Source organism: Pseudocercospora fijiensis (genome assembly GCF_000340215.1).
Source record: "Pseudocercospora fijiensis CIRAD86 unplaced genomic scaffold MYCFIscaffold_4, whole genome shotgun sequence".
In the NCBI taxonomy this organism is placed as follows: Eukaryota; Fungi; Ascomycota; class Dothideomycetes; order Mycosphaerellales; family Mycosphaerellaceae; genus Pseudocercospora; species Pseudocercospora fijiensis.
In genome coordinates, this window is record NW_006921535.1 from 824,024 (window position 1) to 845,016 (window position 20,993).

The 20,993-nt window shown below is 43.9% G+C and overlaps 3 protein-coding genes across 3 annotated transcripts; 2 read left to right on the forward strand and 1 right to left on the reverse strand.

The window, feature by feature from the left end:
- Positions 1–16,249: 16,249 nt before the first annotated feature.
- On the forward strand, positions 16,250–16,672 carry MYCFIDRAFT_35895 (uncharacterized protein; the record flags this gene model as incomplete). Its single annotated transcript, XM_007927535.1, has 4 exons — positions 16,250–16,273; positions 16,334–16,376; positions 16,454–16,489; positions 16,584–16,672. 4 exons carry the CDS (start codon positions 16,250–16,252, stop codon positions 16,670–16,672), a joined length of 192 nt encoding a protein of 63 aa, XP_007925726.1.
- Positions 16,673–17,776: 1,104 nt separating this feature from the next.
- Positions 17,777–19,058, reverse strand: MYCFIDRAFT_174241 (uncharacterized protein; the record flags this gene model as incomplete). Its single annotated transcript, XM_007927946.1, has 7 exons — positions 17,777–17,832; positions 17,862–17,885; positions 17,918–17,951; positions 17,981–18,099; positions 18,136–18,571; positions 18,602–18,861; positions 18,887–19,058. The coding sequence occupies 7 exons, from the start codon at positions 19,056–19,058 to the stop codon at positions 17,777–17,779; spliced, it is 1,101 nt and encodes a 366-aa protein (XP_007926137.1).
- A 692-nt stretch (positions 19,059–19,750) lies between these two features.
- On the forward strand, positions 19,751–20,793 carry MYCFIDRAFT_211124 (uncharacterized protein). The gene is made up of 2 exons (XM_007927947.1): positions 19,751–19,873; positions 19,930–20,793. The coding sequence occupies exons 1-2, from the start codon at positions 19,798–19,800 to the stop codon at positions 20,457–20,459; spliced, it is 606 nt and encodes a 201-aa protein (XP_007926138.1). The 5' UTR covers positions 19,751–19,797; the 3' UTR covers positions 20,460–20,793.
- The last annotated feature ends 200 nt before the right edge of the window (positions 20,794–20,993 follow it).

A 20,993-nucleotide genomic window follows, 5' to 3' on the forward strand; every position in this document is an offset into this window, starting at 1 on the left:
GAAGAAATAAGACGGCCTAAATAGAAGCAAGTATAGTACGACGCTAGCGCCGTAGCAATTACTCGAGACCGCGTTAGTAACGCTAATCGGGAAGTCCTTTCTCGATTAAGTAATAAGCGAAGAGATAGTACGGAAATAGGGGTTATAGCCTAACTTTAGTAGGCATACGACTACTTAAGCGCTAAATTTAGCGGTAGACGAGGCCTCGTACAAATAATTAAGTCTCGTAGACTTAATAGAAAGCTATATAGAGGCCTTATTTAGGCTTCTAACTAGCAACTTCGAGCCCTTCGCAACTATAGGTCTTTGTTTCTATTAGACTCGACCTATTATACGAATAAGCTAAAATAGCCTCTATCGATAGTCTACGTCCGCAATAACTACCTTAAATAGCTTCTAGCGGCTTACTTCCTTCTAGACTACGAGCAGGCATACCTAATTAAGATAGCAATCTTAACCCTTCGAGAAATAGCTTAATCCGACTAGATTAAGAAGGTTAGCGAATACGATAGATATAGGAAGCACTTCTACGTTAACGACGGCTGTTCTAGTAAAGCTAAAGATTAAGACGATTTAAACTAGACTAAACAGTCTTCTTAGATACCGCTATAGTCGATTACTAACGACTTAGCGAGTAAGCAACTCGGTATAATTCAAGGCCTTATAGGTTGTAGTATTATTTAGCGCCTCTACTAACGCTATCTTATTAAAACCCTCGAGAAGCACTTTAAGCGCTTTCTAACTACCTTTAAGGCTATAACTAACGTATTGTTTATTGCAAGAGACTAAGAAGAATGCTAGTAGTTTATTAAGACTGTATAGAGCGACCTACTAAGCTATAATATACTAAAGGCGGTCGAGAAATTAGACTATTTAAAGAAGAAGTAGATAGCTTCTAAGAGCGATCGATAGGCGACTTAGGTACGGCTCGGAGATCCCCTTTTAATAGCCGTTCGAATAACTAGTCTACTAGAGGGCTATTATATACACTTAAAGCGCCGAGATAAGCGTTAGATACGCAAATAGAGCTTGCAAGGTACGTATTCGTCCCCTATTTACAATGTTGTCCGAATTTATATAAAAGAAGCCCTCTTCTATATTTTTTAGAATAGCTAGAATTCCTTAGAACGGCTCCTTCGACTATATTCTTCTTCCCTTCTATACTACAACTACTAACAACAACTAACTATTTCTAGGCCTTATAATGCACCTATTCTAACTCGACGATTATATCCGCGAGCGCGTACGACAAAACGGTATTATTAATACCTACGGTTAGCTACTAATATAGCGGAAATATAACACTTCGGCCTTTAAATACCTACTACTTTCGGTATAGAAGAAGATAGCTAATAAGCTTATATAGTGTTATAAGGATATAGACAATAACAAGCCTGCTTAGCGGATAGCTCTACCTACTTTATACGACGACGTATATACTAAATGCTTCTGCTACTTCTAGTATAGCTATTACCTGCCTTATAAGTATATCTAGCGCTTCTATATTACTAGTGCGAGTGTTCTTACGCTACGACGTTGTTAGTTATATAAGAGCCGCTTTTAAGGTCTAAATAGCAATCTTGTATACCCTAAGTAGTATAATACTAGGCTTGTTATCGATAACGACAACTAGTATTAGCTAGTAACCGGCCCTACACCTATAGGCTAGTTTTGAGCCTATATAAGAGGCCTCCTTCTATAGAGTAGATAGATTATCAACCTCGTATAGTATATTGTTTATATTACACTTCTACAATGCCTATATTACAGGGCTCTAGTTATTAGCCTAAGCGATAGTCTCGTTATCCTATCTTGCTAAACATAGCTGCCCGTATTGCTATAGGTTATATTACCCTCGGTAGCCTATACTATTGCTATAAGTAGTAGTAGTAGTATTAGTTTCCGTCCTTTATTAGAGCCGAAGGTAGGGCTATCTCTTTATATCTAATAGGTTCGGGTGTATTAAAGGTAGTCTCTAGGCACGAATAGCTATAACCGAAGCGAAGGTACGATAAGAGCCTACGATACGGACGATACCGAAGTATCTTAAGGGGCCGTTACGACAAGCAGAGAAACCTCTTAACGAGGGCATCGCTTTAACCCCGAAAAGCTGCAAACCCTTAGGACTATTATAGCTTAGGGCCTAGTCTATAACGATAGCTAGCTTCTAAGGACTCGGCTCCGGGTCGAAGACCTATTTAGTACCGCTTGCTCGAGATAAGCCCTGCCTAAGGAGGAGATAGACTAATTACCTATCGGCCTTACTTAGTTTGCTAAGACTATCTATACGATAGCAATTTCTAGATTACAGGTCGGATGCCTAGACAGTTCCCCTATTAACCGGGTAGATTGTTTCGGGATTCGCTGCCTCGTTCGGATAGTACTTAGCCTTCTACTAGAAAAAGAAGGTCCCCGCCCCCCGCCTAGCTAAAGGAGATAACGATAGTTAGTAAGGTAGCTAGTTTCTAGGATCCAGGTATAAATAGAGATTACAGTTCCTTCCTCCGAGCGGCTTTTGTCTAAATTTACTAAACTAAAGCTCCTAGGGGTGTCTAGGCGACCCCTAGGAGGCCAAACTCTAATGCTACCCTAGGGGTAATATTAGAAGAAAACAGCCTAGTATACTATTTTCTCGCATAGCAATATCGAAACAAACCAAACCTACAATATATACTAAAAACACTTTCCTATAGCATTTCATTTCAACTACTTTATAATAATCGAATAAGCTCTAGCGAAAGCGAGCATTACGAATTAGCGGAATCTTCGGAATCTAATAACCTACCGGACCCTATTAACGAAGAAATCAGGCGACGACTAGTTATTATAAGCGCTATCGAACTAGGGGCTATCGAGCCTTCTACGCCCGAGGCCCTCTACAATATCGTTATAAAGATAATTTAAGGGCAAACTAACCTTCTCCGTTAGAATAGGCGTCGCCCGCTAGAGCCGGGAAGTAGTAGGAACCCTTTATTCGAAGGGTAGAACGCTACGGCGCACGTAGAACGCTTTAAGGACAACTTAACCGAGTACGGACTCGAAGAAGGTCGGACTAGTATAAGGTCCGGTCCCTTACGAGGACTACTATTACTAAGCTTTACCGAACCCTTAGAACCCTAGTTAGCTACCTAGAAAAGGACGACAAGTCTAATACCGACTAGGAGGTCTTTAAGTAGGCCTTTATAAGGGAGTATCGGGATCGCGATAGCCGTCGCATTAAAGGCAGTCGTACGTAGCTTAAGAACCTCTATATAGAGAGGCGTACCGAAGATAACGACCTAAAGGAGTACGTCCGCGAGTTTGTTAAGTTAGCGGACGGTATCGACTAGTAGGACCTCGAGAATTCTTAGAGAACGAGGCTACTCCTTAAAGGGTTACCGTAGTCTACGGCTAAGCGTATCTTCCGTCGCTACAAGCTTAGCGAAGCTAATCCCGAGACCTTTAGGAAGTACAAAGAGGTCCTAGAGGCTATTAAGGACGACATTAACAGCTCCGCTAACGTAAAGAAGTTCATTTACGGCGAGGACCGGAATAACCTAGCTTAGGTAAAGAGCGACGCCTCGGGAAGCAGAGGACCTAAGTTCCTTCCTAAGTCGTAGAGCGGTCCTAAGACCGTAACTCCTACTATTACTAAGCACTCTTAGGACGTTGCGGACTTAGCTAAGTCCCTAGCCTAGCTCAACCTTAATACGAAAGCACTATAGCGAGTTAGGGAGGTTATTAATACTAGCATACTAAAGGATATACTACCGGTCTACTAGATTTCCGATCCTAACTACCCTAAGGCCCCTTTAGTTAACGTCTACGCTATACGAAAGATCTATTCTAACTTAGATAGCAAGTGCTAGATATACGGCGGTTTTAAATATATTTAATTAGACTACCCTATCTAGAAAGAGCTTCTTAAGAGGAAGCTCGTTATATAAGTAAATAGTCGGTTCTACTATACCGATACCGGCGATAAGATTAACTTCGAGTAAGATCGCAGAGCTCCGAAGCTGCCTTAACTTAGGAGTCTTCTAGAGAAGAAGTATAGTAGTAAGATCGAGTTTAAGGATACTAGAAACAGTACCCTCGCCGCTATTACTAAACGAGAAACTTAGAAGGTTAGGGCAAAACAGGTTAAGGAGCGGAGTAGTAATAGTACTACTAAGCCTATTAAAGTCAACTTTGTATCTTAGGACCCGGACGCAGTTACTAATGTTTACGCGGTTACTAAGAACAGTATAGATATCTACGCTGCGATAAGGTCCTAAACTTAGTCGTCCTAAACCTAGTTCTAGGGCAAGGACAAGAGCCCGTAGAACCCTACCCGCCCTAGTACGGCAGCCCCTACTAGGATACTTAAGAAGTAGGCAGCTAATAAGGCTAAGAAACAGCGAGAATCAGTCGCTAAGACTAAGACACTCTAGACAGCTAAAGACCGTACAACCCGAGCTAGTATAGCTACTCCGGAGGTACTAGAGACTCCCGATATCGATATAGAGGATAATACTACCGACCTTAGTAGTACCCTAGGCCTAGCTAACCCGCCGGCCTACAAACGAAAGTTAGCCGACCTAAAGAGCTTTCGCTTTAACGGGTATATAAAGAAGTATAGTACCGGGCCTACTAACTCTTACGATATAAAGGCAAATACTCTCTTCTAGGCTTTATAGTTCCTAGACCTTAAGTCTAACGTGTCTATAGGGGAGCTTCTAGTATACGGTTTACCTACTAACCTATTCTAGAGCCGGATTCCTAACGATGCTACCTTTATAAAAGACCTTATAGCCCTCCGACGTAAATAGAGGCGAGAGGACTATATCGACGTCTCTTCCCTATAGTTCCTTCCTAAATTTTTAGGGGCCTAGGAGTTAGCAGAAGGCGAATTAGTAACCTATAAGAGCTAGGAGACTATCGATAATACTAACGAAGAGGGGATTAAGGAGATAGGCCGAAGGAATAATAATAATGCCGACTCTGCTTCGGTTTTAGTTTCTATTAAGGCTATCCGATTTACTAGCTAATAAATCGGTCGAGCAGGACCTCCTCGACCTAAGGAACTTTACTCTATCCCTAATAATATAGACCTTTCCGTAGTTACCCGTTCCTTTGCTATCGTTCCCGCTATCTATATTTAAGTTACTATCGGAAGCTATAGTCGGCAGTTGCTAGCAATGCTTAATAATAGTTTAGAGTTACTTATTATAAGTAAGCGCTAGGCTAAACAGCTCCGACTGCTAATAAACAGAGATATTTCCCTTAGTATATAGGGAGTAAATAGGGAGGTTGCGCTAGTAGGTACCTACTATAATATTATAGTAGACGCTTTCGGTATATGCTTTTCCTTTACCTTCTAGATTGCCGCTAACCCGAATACGCTAATTATTCTAGGTCGTCTATAGTCTCGTATAACCTAGGGTATCTAGCGCAACTACGACGATAGCTCCTAGGAAGGAACTATCGCTAACTAGAAGGGTAACCGAGTCGTATTTACTAGTTATATCGGAAACACTAGCTACAAGTCCTACGAGGATATCCTTGCTACTTCTAAGCGCTCTTCGGGAAACGCTATAGCGCGGTTATAAGACCGGCAATCTACGCTATAAGTTAGTATAGCTTAAATAGGTTATATCTAGAGGTGCGCCGCTCCGTACGTTAAGGCAAGTTTCTAGGCTCTATACTAAGGAGGCGAATACTCGAAGCGATAGCGAGTATAACAACCCGGTAACGACAACCTAGTACACGAATCTCGGTAATAATGCTATCGTAGGCATCGCCGCTAGAAGCGGATCTACCCGAGCCCGAATCCGAACTAACTAATTAGAGCGCCGAGCTAATACTACCCTAGGGGTATTATTAGGAATCTAACGTTTTCGCTAGAATTATAAATCGGGATTACTAGCTATATACCTACCGACTTAAGGAGACTTCCGATAAAGTTTACGCGCTATTCTATTATACTAATCTCCGGGCCTAACGTTAAAGAGAGAGGGCTCGGGTATTACGAGCGGTTAGTATATATACCCTATATAAGAGGGTAGCTAATAAGATTAAGCCCGTAAAAGGCAGCGTATATATAACCGATAGGTCTAATCCTAGCGGAAATCCTAACTAGCGACAAAAGTGTCTTAACCGCGAAGCGATATTAACACCTAGGGATAGTCTATACGACTAGAGGTATATTACTAAAAAGTTCTCCGCTATTCCTAGGGGATCGAGGCTAACGCCGGAGAGACTAGCGAACATTAAACCTAGTATCGAGCTTTCGGATCTTAAACTAGATTTACTATACGAGCTTCTATATAACCGCGAAGCCGTATTAGTATATAACTTTACGTATCTAGGTAGGATTAACCCGGAGGTTGCCCCTCTATAGAGGATCCGAACGATCGAGTATAAGCCTTAGGCTCACCTAGGGTTTAAGCTAAACCTAAGCCTAAGAGGTATAGTTAAGGACATAATACGGCAGCGTATAAAGGCTAGTACCTTAGAGCCTTCCTATGCCTCGTATCGCAATCTATACTTCCTAGTTTAGAAGAAGATAGCTCCTAGGGAGCTAAAGAAGTATCGGCTAATTAACGCTATATAGAAGTTCAATATAGTTACGATTAGAGATACTAATCTTCCTCTAGAGACTAATAGGTTCTTAGAAGCCTTTGCCAACTATATAGTAGCCTCGCTAGTTAATATATTCTCGGGCTACGACCAGATACCTCTCTACCCTAATAGCCGGGACCTTACTAGTTTCGAGACACCTCTTAGGCTATATAGACAAACTACCCTTCCTTAAGGGGCAACTAACTCCGTAGCCTAGTTCGTTCGCATTATAAACTAAGTCCTCGCGGCCTATATCTCCTATATAGCGATGCCTTTCCTCGACGATATCGGTATTAAGGGCCCTAAAACTAGGTACGACAATAAAGAAGTAGAGCCTAGCATCCGTAGGTTCTTTCTCGAATACATTTAGAACCTCGATAGTGTCCTCTACGACCTAGAGCGAGCTAACCTAACGGTATATAGGGAGAAGCTTTAGCTCCTATATAAACGAATAAATATTGTCGGGTTTGTAACTAATAAGAACGGCCGCTATCCTAACAATATACGGGTCCTAAAGATTGTTTCCTAGCTAGACCCTACCTGTTAGAAAGATGTCCGGATCTAGCTTAGAGTAGTCTCCTACTTCCGTATCTAGGTCGAAAACTTTGCGTTAGTATACAAGCCTCTATACGCCTTGCTTAAGAAGGATGTAGAGTTTATATAGACCTCCGTTTACTAAGCCGCTAAGGACAAGGTTACTAAGGCGCTTATTAGCGCGCCTACGCTTACCTCTATTAACTACTCGGAAGGCGCAGGTCTACTAATTATTGCTATCGACTCGAGCGGGGAAGGCTACGGCAAGATACTAATATAGTATAATCGTAAGGAGCCCTCCTTACGTTACTCTATCTAGTACGAGTCCGGTCTATAGAAACCTATCGAGGCCCGATACGATACTAGTAAGCGAGAGTGCCTTAGTATCTATAAGGCTCTTAAGAAGTTCCGACCTTAGCTCTTTAGAGTATTCTTTCGCCTAGAAGTCGACGCTTAGACGCTAGTCTATTAACTTAACTGTACAGCCTCCGACCTGCCTAACTCTACGATAGCTCGGTAGGTTGCCTAGATCTGTTTATTTAATTTCGACGTCTTCTATATTCCTAGCAAGAAGTATACTAGACCGGATAGCCTTTCTAGAAGGCCTACTATAGAAGAGGATATCGCCGAGATAATAGAAGAAGAGGATATCGACGCAGTTATTAACCGCACCTTCTTTACTACCTTCTATATTAATACTATACTAGTAATTACTAGGCCTACTACCGACGACTAACCTAGTAACTAGCCTAACGAAGACCCTGCTACTAACGACGAGGGCTAGGACGATACTAAGGCGGGCGAACTAGGTAGGGATAATATCCTTAATAGGGTCTACTCCGACGACTCCTATAATATCGCCTACTTTCTTACCTATACGAAGAGAGCTCCCGGTCTATTAAAGAGTTAATACCGTCGTATTATTCGCTATTCTCGGAGGTTCCTTATTAAGGATCGTATCCTTTAGCGATAGGCTATAGTTAATATACCGCTCTAGCGTGTTATTAACGATCTAGCAGCCTAATAAGAAATCCTTCGTTCCGTTTACAATAAGCTCGGCTACCGGGCGGCGGAGGGCACCTTCGATGTCCTTCGTCGACGCTACTAGTAGGACGGCGTATAGGCTAATATCTCCCGCTACTATAAGAGCTATCCTAAGTGCAACTTTAGGAACAGCTACCGGCGTCTAGGAGAGCTACGTATCCCTACTACCTAGTTAGTTAGGGAGCGGTAGTATAGCGATAGGGTCTATCTTAGCCGCAATAATAGCCTATATATTATTCGAGAGAGTCTTTCTCGATAGCCGGAGGCCTATTATTTCTACAAAGGTTGCGGTACTATTAATACCCGTAATATAGCTACCTTCCTATTTAAGGATCTATTTTGCCGCTAGGGAACACCTTACAAGGTTATCTTAGACAACGCTACGAATAATATAGCTAAGGAGGTTTAAGCGCTATTTATTTCGTACGGGGCGAAGAACGTTCGCATCTCCCTATACTATCCCTAGTCGAATACTATTGTTAAGCGCGGCTATCGGTCGTTAATTAATGCCCTATCTAAGATAACTAATAGTAGCGACAGATTAGTTCCTATTTCTACCCGCGTCCTAGCCCTTCTCTAGGCGGACCGAACTACTATTATTGATACGACTAGACTTATACTAGCGGAACTTATAATTAGGAGGGACGCCGTTCTTCCTATTAAATTGTCCTATTGCACGTACGGCGTTTACGATTAGGGGTCTGTTCGTACTAAGGCAGACCTTCTTACCCTACGGGCTAAGGCTCTTAAGGATATAACTACGACTTCTTAAGAGGGTCTTACTCGACAACGTCGGCTTCGGGAAGAGGCTAAGTAGTATTTTAATAACTATAATACTATTAATTAGGAACCTCTAAAGGTTAGCGATATAGTCCTTCTATACCGGTCCGAACTAGAGTATAGTTACTCCTATAAGCTAGCCTTTAAGTAGAAGGGTCCTTATAGAGTAAAGGAGGTCCTTTACTCGGGTTCCGTATACCTTCTTTAGGAGCTAGATAGTGCTACCTTAAAGCACTCTTACCCTCGGGCTAATCTAAAGAAGATCGTTAAGTTACGCGAACCTGCCCGCCCTCCGCCGACCGAGGAGGAAGTTAGTGCCTCTATAGACCCTCTACCGTCCTTAAATGCCTATCGGGAGGAGGATCCTGCCGCTATTCTAGATCCTGTTCTACCTAAGAACTATGCCTATCCCTAGATTCGTCTTAGTAAGCTATTAGGAATAACTTAAGAACAAAGGGAGGGTTATATACGGATTAACTATATATAGAGCGTTTCCGATATTGATTCCGATTCTAATAGTAAACTGGACTTCTAGCTATCTAACTCTAACTCCGAGGAACCTAACTAGTCTAGCGATAAAGACCGCCTAGAATTATAGCTAGACGACCCCGAGACTAAATAATCGCATGTCCTTTCCTACCTCTACTACGTTGCTTTCCTTGCCTCTATTAACTATTCTCCGCGCTATTAATGTAGCGCTGCCCTTTAGCTTTAGTCCTTACTGCCTATTCCTAGTTCCTACGGATGTTAATACTCTTAGTTATTGCCCTCCTTTGCTTTTACCTTGTCTATTGTTTTGCTCTTTTGTCTTTTGCCTTCGATTAATGTTGCTATAGCTTTACTCTTTTTTGTATTTCCTTAGAAAAGAACTGTACGAGGCATAACTTCCGAATAATACCCTAGGGGTAGCATTCGGAAGCTAGCTGAACCTAACCTCCCGCCCTTCTAGGACTACTTCCCTCTAGTTTCCTAGTCTCTAGTAACCGCCCTTAGGTAGCAACGATAACAAGATACTCCGCTAGAGAAGATTGTTCCTGCCCTAATTAGTATTAGTTACGTAGGATACTAAGAAAGGGAGGATCCCTCTCCCTTCCTAGCTCTTAGATAGACGTAGCAACCTAGGCCTATAGCCTCTAAGAATAGGGACCTTAGGCCGCTAAGCTTAGTATCTAGAAGAAAGAAGAACGCACGGGCTACGTTTACATGCCTACTGCTATAAAAGGTAATGCTGCATCTACAACGATAGTGCTATAGGCTAATATAAGCTACGCTAGGCCTAGGCGATTTGCTCCTAATTGCCGAGCATCTTTAGAGAAAAGCTAATACTACCTCGGGGGTGTTATTAGTCCCGCTAGCCTTACTACTATAGATTACTACTAGGTACTCGAACTAACTAGTTACATTTCGAGTACGCGGGAATCTACGAAAGCTAGAGGTTAATAAAGGCGCGTAGTCGCTACTAGCAATTAGCTAGATCGATTGTTAAACTTTAGTCGCCCTACTAATAAAAGAGTCTCGTATGTAGCTTTACTTTTTAGGGTCTATATATAATCGTTATCCGTTTGCTTTACCGGAATATACGGACTACGCTACCTTCGCACCCTATTTAAAGCGAGCCTTCTAAGCTCTTTCTTCTACTCGAATACTAACTAACTTACTACCGCCTACCCCCCCTCTTCTATCTAAACCCTTTAATTATTATTAATAAGCTACGAACGTTTTTGCAAGCTCGTTACTAACTCCTTTCCGCTCCGGTCGACTAAGATGTCTTCCGGCGCCCTAAATCCGCTAGGTACTAGCAGTAGCAGTAACCTACTAGCCCTAAACCTAGGCGTACTAGTCCCGATCGAAGCCCTATCCGATAGCGCCTTAGCTACTACAACTAGCCTCGAGCACTGCTTTTAGATCGTTACCGCCCTTAAAGACCCTTAAAAGAAGATCTAGAACGCTCGTACCCTACTACGCGTTATTAATAGGAATATTAAGAAGGCTACTATCTTAGTTACATACGGTATAAATAACTTGCGTTAGTCTATCGGTAAGCGTATCTTTAAGCGCGAGGTTCTTAACGATATAGATATCGAATAAGCCTTTCCTATCGTCTATAGCCTCGAGACGGCCGGTACCTAGATTCGTTTACGCTTTAAGACCCTCGACTAGGCCTTCGAATATTAGGGAGGACTAAGTAGTCTTCCTAAGAGCCTTATTAACTTCGCCTACGGTAGATAAGAGCGTACAAAGCAGGTCTCTTCGTTCGTTAACAAGTATAAGGTCTGTCGTTAAGGCGCCGAGCACCTTTCTTATACTATAATCTATCGTATGTCTACTGCTAGCAAGAAGGTAGGTAAGCAGTTACTTAACTTGTCCTTTACGCTTAACGACTTTACGATATCCTACTAGAAGCGGTACTACGATACAATTGTCTAGATCGATCTTAATATATAGATAACTAAGGATCTACTAAAAGAGAAGGGCTATCGCATTAATAGTATAGGTTTTATTATTAAAGGTTAAGAGGCTCCTATCGTTAATATCCTTAAACGTAAGGCTCTTCGCCTAGAAACAGAGGCCGATACGGCTACTAGTCTCGCGCTCGCTACGGAGATATAGGCTTAAGACCGTCGCTCGACCCGTAACTATAAGGTCCCTTAGGAAGTTAAGGACGAGCGTACTAAGGCCGAAGTAGCGCGTAAGAAGGCATTATATACTCGCTAGGCCCTCCGCAAGGCTACTAAGAAGTATAGCGCCCCTTCTAGGACTAACTATAGTACTAACTATAGTAACTCGGATATTAATATACTAGATGTACTACTAGAAGATGTCTCCTCCGAAGGCTCCTTTAGCGAGCGTAGAGATAGAGGGCTCTCGCCGATCCTATTAACTAAGAATATCTATAGTTCTTGCAAGGGCGACTCTATTACGCACCTTATTACTAAGATCGATATAGTTCCTAAAGCCGATATAGGCAAAGCTCCTACCGCCCTATCTATCTATTAACAGCTCGACGACCTTAGCAAGCTAGGAGAAGAGCTATTCTCTATATACGCTAACTATGTTAAGAAGGCCGCTAAGGTCTATAGTCTCTATACTAGTGCTAAGGCGAGTGTCCTCGTCGGTCGCCTATTAAAGATTAGTCGCGAGGTTCCTAATTAAGACGCCTTCGCTGCCCTTAAGGCTAATTAGGCCTATACTAACTAGTTTCCTAGACGCCCTATTGCCGCCCCGACATCTCTAGGACTCTACGCGTTTAACCCTACTAGTACTATTACTCGCGCCCTTACGCTAACAGATCGCTAGAGCAAGTTCGTTACCGGTATCCTTAGCTAAGGCACCTCCTTCGACCGCTTTCGCTAAACTAGTAATACTATCTTCCTTTAAGTCTTTAGTTAGTTGCAAGAGCCTCGCGGAGTATATCTTCCTTTCCTTATCGATCTAATATAGGAGGAGTTTAAAATGTACCTCTAGTATATACGTATAATGCCTAAGTCTAAGCAAGAAGGCCGTAATGCCCTTTAAACTTATAGTATAAGTAACCAAATCGTCCGCTAGTACCCTACCCTATAGCTCTTAGCTGTCGCCCTTCGACCTAATTACGTATACGAGCTTATCTCCGTCCCTAAGCCTACTAAGTTCTTTAAGGTTAGCGGTACTTACGAAAACTGTCCTTCTAAGGAGTCTACTCGTCTCGGATAAGATATAGTTAAGCTCGCAGCTAGCGAGGGTGCTAGTTACCTACGTATTAAGGTCTGCCTTATATCTAAGGATAAGACTAGCTACTCTACTATTGTCGAAGGTATATATTAGCCCGAGGTCTTTACGAACTAGGTTAAGAAGCTTAAGGCTCGTAGGCTAGTCCTACTAAGCAAGATCGGCAAGCTTACTAATAAGCACCTTACCGACGACGACCTCGACTATATGTTCGATAGTTAGCCTAATAGTAAGGGGCGTAAAGCGGAGTAGATCCTAAACCCTCTAAAGGAGTGCGAGGTCTCTATTTAGATGCTATACCTACTATATAGTAATCTAAAGACTAAGAGCAACCGTATATTAATTAACCTAGGCTACTCTCGCGTTATTAACGGTACTAAGGTTAAGGGCTACGAGAACTTAATAGTCTCTTAGGTTGCTAAAGCGCACCGCAATCTAACCGCCCTCCTAGCCTCTAACTCCTTCGTACTATTCGCTTTCCCTACGGCTATCTTAGTCGAAGGCCTCGGCTACATCTCCGACGCCCTAGTTAGTAGGATTCCTTAGTTAAGTTACGTTATTTAGAACGAAGTTAAACAGATCCTCTAGCTTAATAACGAGGGACTTAAGGAATATCTATACGATTAGGAGAATGCTACGAAGGAAAAGGCTACTAACCTCCTCGTTAATTAAGCTTTCTACGAGGGATAGTACTTCGGTGCTAATAGCTTTAATATATACGGAGGAGATTTCGAGAGCCGACTAGCAGATAAGGTTATTGCTAGTAAGGATTACGGCGCGTTAAAGCAATAGTAGGTCTATATAGTGTTGCTTAGGAAGTTGTTTTTATATAATTATAGTATCTAGGATTAATACTACCCCGGGGATATTATTACGGAGTTCTAAGAATAGCCTTAGCTAAGAGCGCTAAGGATACATATATGTTTGTTTTAAGCGCGCATAATATAAAACGTGTCTAGTTAGATACGAAGAAAGGGAGGGATATTAGCTAGTAACCGGCCCTACACCTATAGGCTAGTTTTAAGCCTATATAAGAGGCCTCCTTCTATAGAGTAGACAGATTATTAACCTCGTATAGCACATTGTTTATATTACACTTCTATAATGCCTATATTGCAGGGCTCTAGTTATTAGCCTAAGCGACAGTCTCGTTATCCTATCTTGCTAAATATAGCTGCCCGTATTGCTATAGGTTATATTACCCTCGGTAGCCTATACTATTACTATAAGTAGTAGTAGTAGTATTAGTTTCCGTCCTTTACTAGTTAGGTAAAGCGACCTACGTTAGTATTAATAAGGCTCTAGGAGTATTACGAAAGCGCCGAGTTAAGGAATACTTCTATTCTATATAAGAAGCAGTTATATAGGCCTTCTTCCGCTTCTACGATACGTAGGCTTCTAATCTAAACGACGCTTAGCAATACGAGGCCCTCCTATAGTAGGTAACTAACTACGCCTTAATAAACTAGAAGTTAATAAACGATTACATAAACGACTAGTTTAAACGTAGCGCTAAAGAGGCTAAATTAATACCTTATCGTGCTTCTAAGTAGCGAGGTATTAACGATAGGCCGTTACGGTAACTAGTCTTCTATACGGCCGTATTGCTACCTCCGCCTCTATTAGTTGCCTTAACTAACACTAACCTTCTAGATATATATAGGCCTCGTATTATTATCGAAGGCTATTCTTTACTAGTCTACGGTCTACCTAATAAGAACGGCTTTATTACTTAGGTCGAAGATAGTAAAGAAGACGTACTATACGAGGTTAAGGATAACCTATTTAATAGCCTCTTAGATACAGACCTTCTATAATTAACGCTAATTAGTCGATTGCCGCTATCTTTACTAAAGGACGCTAGCAAAAGTAATTAATACGATAACGACGAGGTATTAAGGTATTAATAGCCGTTACTATCCTCCTTACTAGACGATTTGCCCTTACTAAGTAAGCTATTTCTACCTCGTAATCTACTACCTTCTACGGTAGAGCTACCTTCTACTATAGAGCTACCTTCTACTATAGAGCAACCTACTATAGTACTATCTATAGCTCTATATTTATTACCTATATAGTTACCTAGTAAAGATACTTCAATTAATCTACTATAGCTATTAGGCAGCTCTTGTAAACCTCGTCGTTAGAAGCCTTTAATTAGTAAGCCTATAACACCTTCGAAACGCGCTTATAGAAGGTTATACGTAGGTATACTACCTAAACCGTACCGGATAGATTAATCCTCTCGTATACTATCTCCTATACTAATTAGACTACTAAAACGACGGATCTAAGGAGAGGTTGTCGCTTCTAAGCGGTAGAAGTAGTAGTGCTAAGGTATAGGCGTAGACTTAGTCGTTTTCGAGCGATTACGGCTGTTCGGAACGGTAGAAATCCGAGGTAATTAGGTTATATAAGGGGTGTTTGCAATACCCCGATTTGTATACTAATTTTGGTAGTTACAGGGCACTCTATAGGGTAGTACGGAACCTACAGGGTGTGCTGGAGCTACCTCGAATTTACTTTCTAGGTTGATCTACTCGCACTTTCAGAAGAGGGAGTTGTGCAAGGGTTATGCAGAACCATCCATTTTGTCGCCTATCATCATGGGTGGTTAACCGCTGAAGAAAATAGAAGGTGGGTCACCATCAGGCTTCTTTGGGGAGTTCGTGCCCGTCTCTGCTCGAGCCTCGAGGCGCGAAACCCTTCTACGTTGGCAATAATGAAGGTCAGCCTGGTCAGAAGGTGGATGACCAAATGCTTACGAACGGCTCCAATCGAATGCCAGTATGGATTGCAAGGTGCCAGGATTTGGGGCTTAAAAGCATCTCGGGCCCCGAGCAAGGCAGAGCCAAGGCTGTGGCTTTGCGAAAGCAAAATGCGACCCACTCCATGTATGCTGCACACTGGGCAGCAATGAGCCTTAATTCGATGGTACACTTCACAGCGAGAGTCGATATGGTTCTGACTTCATGACTCGTCTTGGACGGGATTATGAGCAACACCAAGGGGCAACATGGCATCGCAGAAGCACTTACATACACCATGCGAGAGGAAGAGCAGCAGTCACATCACTCGCGTACTGTCCTGGGAGACGAATCGTGGCTCTGACGCTCCGAAAGCTGCACCTCCACAACGCCCGCGCTGAATCACAGAAATCAGAACAGATCAGTCAGCGCGCAAGTCCTCAATTTTGCGAGACCAATCTTCATCGCTCGTCGACAAAAAAAGCAGAAGAGCCGCTGAATTGTGTTACTATTATTATTGACTTCGATTTTGCTGTTAATGAATACTGGAAAGAGTCCCATCCATCTGCTATGGCTTTACTACTGCGTCTGGTTGCCGAAATAGTCGGAATTTAGCTCCTCATGCCGCCTTTCATTCTTGAAAACCATTCACGTAGAATATAGTAACAAAGTGAAGGTGAAGCTCAGAAGTCGAACCCCATCGCACCACCTCCGTTCCTTCCCGACAACCAATCAGAGCCACGACAATCATGCCAAGACCTGCCCCGACAGCGACGACATCTCTTACTCTCCGTCACCAAGCACGAGAGCTCAAGACACAAACCCACAGAAACCTCCGCCTCACAGTCTCGAAAATGCCTGTGAAGCCAATTACTGGAGTAAGAGATACCGACATCATCGGCGATCGCGCCGCGCTGGACTGACTGACGCTTCTTCAGATGCTCCGAAGAGGATTGGTCTTGGACCTCTCCGTTGCTTTCGGTATGTCTTGATATGCTTCAATGGCTGCATTACGGTCACCTCAACATGCTAGAAGACTCACTGACATGGTTTTACAGGACTTGGAACTGCTTGCGGCTATTTCTGGTGGTACGGTACGTAGGAGAACGAACGAGCGAGAATTTCTGCCACGACCACGAACGCGATTCACTGCGAACACACGCATTGATTCTAATCTCTTGAAATCAGGCTTCCATGTTCCGTCTATCCGCCGCCGCGATTTGTTCTATGCCAAGCTTGAAGATGAGAGGGCGAATGCTTTTGGTCAGAAGTCATAAGAGAGCAGAGGAGATGAGGAACGGAGGGGAGGCAATGCGGGGATAGAGACATCCCTGGGGATAGAGAGCGCACTGGGATGGTGTACATATATCATGAATGAGCAGTGGTGGCAAAGTCGGGAGAAAAGACAAATCATGTCCCAAAGTGCCTTGAGCAGACTCGGATCATCTTCTGTGACAATATGGCGGGCGGCTGCCCATCATCCCACAAGGACACCGCACGTGCGGCAGCAGAATCGCATCTCGGCTCTCGGAAACGGTGAGCATGGAGCAGTGCCATAACGAGCGCATGAACGCATTGTGCCTGCAACCCATTCCACGCGCATGAGCTGAACAGCCACGGCCTCAAATCTTGAAATCCAAAAGAGGTTGCCGCAGCTCAAGTGTTGTAATCAACGGCCCCGACCCTCAATGCATACCTGCGCGAGCCGACCTTGATTCCTCTCTCTCTCTCTCTCTCTCTCTCTCTCTCTCTCTCTCTCTCTCTCTCTCTCTCTCTCTCTCTCTGCGAAAGACCAGCCTTAATCGACACGGTCGGAAACGCGGGTGGTAAATAGGCCTCTCGCCCTGCTGTGGCGGAGATCAAAACTTGAAGAAGCTCTGAAAATTTTAGATTTCATTGCGAAACCAGGAACAATCGCTGGATGCAGCAACATGGCCGTAACAAGAGGCCAAATGCCGAATCAACGGTGTCCGCACTCAACAGCATTCAAGTTAGCGGCTAGTGGGAGAGCTACTCGGGGCTGATTTGCCTGCTGTCGTGCGGGTAACGCTAATGTTCGATAGTAGGTACTGTGCAGAAAAAGTGTACGAGGACAGCGACGAGGCACTTCGCAACGCTACCTCCACTCTGTTTTGATATACCAAAAACGAAAATACGACAATAATGTATAAAGAGGGTGTGCTATACTCGAGGCGCTTTCAAGGCATATACATAGAAAGATTATTATAAGAGGCGGACATATTTCGCGGTAAAGCGGGACTTACTGTATAGCGCAGAAGCGTACAGAAGTTAGGCTTCAGACTGCCCTGCTTCGCGATACGGTAATAAGGATGTAATAAGCCGAGGCTGTAGACCTATTCGATAAGAAGGATCTCCGACTTCTATAGGACGTTTCGAGCGACTGGCTGGCTTGTCGTCGCCTCAGAGGGCAGCGGCGCTTCAAGATAGCTGAAAGCGACAAAACACGTTTTCCGCCGATGATTTCGTTACCTTTAAGTCTCTGTATTCCCTATAATAAAGACGCGCTTCTTCTTCGCCGTAGAATCTAGGAACTGTCTCATATAAACAATGCTGTTAAATGTGACATTTCCGATTGAAAGCGCTCGATTCCTCAATCCTTGAAGTTCGTATCCATTTCTACTCGAATATGCTTGGACGCTACAGAATTTATATTGATCTGGGTTCTGCTCAATGTACGAAAATACTATCCGTGATCCCGAATTGTCTCATAAGGGAGAACCTGGGGAAATAATGAAAGCTTTGTCTTTTGTCCTCCGACTTTCAAGCCAATTGACCACTTCGGCGTGATTCCGACAAACGTGAGCATGGCCCCATCCATCAGTTCCAGGTGCAGCATCTCTGCCTATGACCCTACCTTCAAGTGTCATGTCTGCATTACACAGGATAGCCTGGCGTAGGTAGTCGAAGCAATGATTTGTGTGAACTTCGGCATGACCATGCTCGACCTGATTCTCCTTGCCTGTTGGTCCATACCGTATCAAACGATCATATTCATTCATGATCAGATAAAGGCAGTGCAATTGATGTGCCCAAGATACTTTCCAAAGAGACTGCCCATGTGGGTCCAACCACGGCTCGCTAAGAAGCTGGTTGTGTTTATCATGGACAATATGGACGTCTCCACCGCCCTCTGAGCGAGAGTTAGTGAAGTGAATCTAAGGCGAGGACCACCCAGTAGCGAAGACTAACTTGGTAGCAAATCTTGCCATCGCTGCCGCACTATCCCAGCCTCGTCCGCAGAAGTATAGTTGAGAGTATAGAGCTCCAACTGTGGCGAGAACCTGACCGTTTCCGTCGAGACTAAACCCAAAAGGTTGCGTCAGCTTTCCCAGATCATACGTATCTCCAACAGTGGATTTGGAGAACGACCAGTCATTCCAAGACATTGCCCTACTTACACGAAGGAACACTGCAACTTGCGTCAGAACATGGCTTAGACCCCAGTCTGTAAAAATGATTGAGTAGAAGACCCGCAGTGGTTATCAGCATGAAGCTGATACTGAACCAGAGTAATCCAAGTTGTCCAGTAGTACATCTTCTCCTAGTCGTAGTAGCAGATTTTTCTGCGTGAGAAAGGAGCCCCGAGTTCTCAGAATCCCAAACCAAGGCGTGGTTTCCATCGTGTCTAGAGCTGAACCCCATGCTTCCGTAAATTGTTCTTTAGCCATTCCTTACGAGTGAGAAATGGGCTCTTTGTTATATCCGACTCCGAGTCTGTGGGTTTATTAATAATCTCACAACACATAGATCCTGGTCGTTCACTTCCGACTGTCTCCTAGTGTTGGTTATCCGGAGCTGAATTAGAGGCAACCCCTGCTCGCTTGCGCGACTCCGGGATCTCAGATTGCACCTGGTCTTTCACTTCTGAGTGTCTCTCGTGTTGTTTATTATCCGCAGCTGACTGTTAATTCGGAGGCGAACGCTGCTCGCTAGTTCTACGGATCTCAAATTGTAGGGAAAGCCCGTAAAATAGTAGAGTACCGTACAGGCAGGTCCTGCCTGAGGGTGGCCGAGCGAAGCGACAGCTGAGTGAAAGAATAGTTCAGAAGTTGAAGTGCCTGGCTGCCGGACTGCCTGCTCTCTTGTCCAATCAGGGAACCCCGGCCACGGCTTTCCAACGTCAGCTCGTAAACAAGCAACACCTTCGCATCCTCGTCCGACGACGAATACTCCGGCGTACAGTATGCCTGTTTACTTCGCTTCGCTCGGATATTTTCTCAACCCTTGACTCCTTGTGAGAGTCCTAAATAAGTATGTGTTCCGGAGCTGAAGCGGTCAACGTATATAAACACTAGACATACAGCGTCTCTTCCCGATGTACTCTACCTTCGTCTAAAAAACACGCGGTAGCTGAGTAAATACGCTTCTCAACTTCGTTAAAATGGCTTACCTCCGCTTCATGTTAGCTGCTTTCCTAGTGTCTCAAGGAATAGTAGATCCTCTCACAGTAGCTGCAGGTTGGTTACAGAACAAAATACGGTGTATAGAGCTTGTTGATTGATTTCTCATATAGCTCCACTTGGGCTCGATACTCGCAGCCCTGACAAGGACGCGAAGAACATTGACACGGACTTTGCCTATTTCGGCTTCCGCCGCGACCGAGAAGACGAAGGTGTAAAGGCTCGAGAGGCTGAAAAGGACGAGAAGAACATTGACACGGACTTTGCCTATTTCAACTTCCGCCGCGGCCAAGAAGACGAAGGTGTAAAGGCTCGAGAGGCTGACAAGGACGAGAAGAACATTGACACGGACTTTGCCTATTTCAACTTCCGCCGCGACCAAGAAGACGAAGGTGTAAAGGCTCGAGAGGCTGACAAGGACGAGAAGAACATTGACACGGACTTCGCCTACTTCAACTTCCGCCGCGACCAAGAAGACGAAGGTGTAAAGGCTCGAGAGGCTGACAAGGACGAGAAGAACATTGACACGGACTTCGCCTACTTCAACTTCCGCCGCGACCAAGGAAAGAAGGATGAAGGTCCTGCTCTAAAGGAACGCAAGCCATGGGATGCCGAGAAAGACTTCGCCAACTACGAGTTCTAATGCGTGCGGTTGAGAACTGAAGTGAGCTGTCTAGTGGCGTCACTTCATGGGTTGAAACGATGGTAATAGATGGAACGGTGAATAATACGAACCGACTTGTCGAATTATTTTGCGGCGTCTTCAATCTCAGTCTTTACTCGATCCCAATCAGCGCTCTGCTGTTCATTATGTTCCATGTTGCAAATGCCATTTTTCTACGTGTTCAGGTAATTGGTATGATGTCCAACAGGCAATCGTAGTTTCCAACGTTTCTGCCAACGCTTTTCTGCGCGCACGTACAATTTTCTAGTCTGTTTATAGCCTTTTGATAGACGTTGCAAGTCTTCAAACCTTGAAACCAAGCCTCAGCAGACACTTTGAACAACAAATCGATCGAGTGCAGCGAGCGAATCGTCCACTACTGGAAGTTTGAAGTTCTAGCCAAGCATCAATTGCTAATCACGATCAAGGTTGGTCCATGTCTATCGCGCGATATCCGAGGCTCCAGGCGAGCATGATCGGGTAATATGTGGGCCTGCACCATGCATGCGGTAT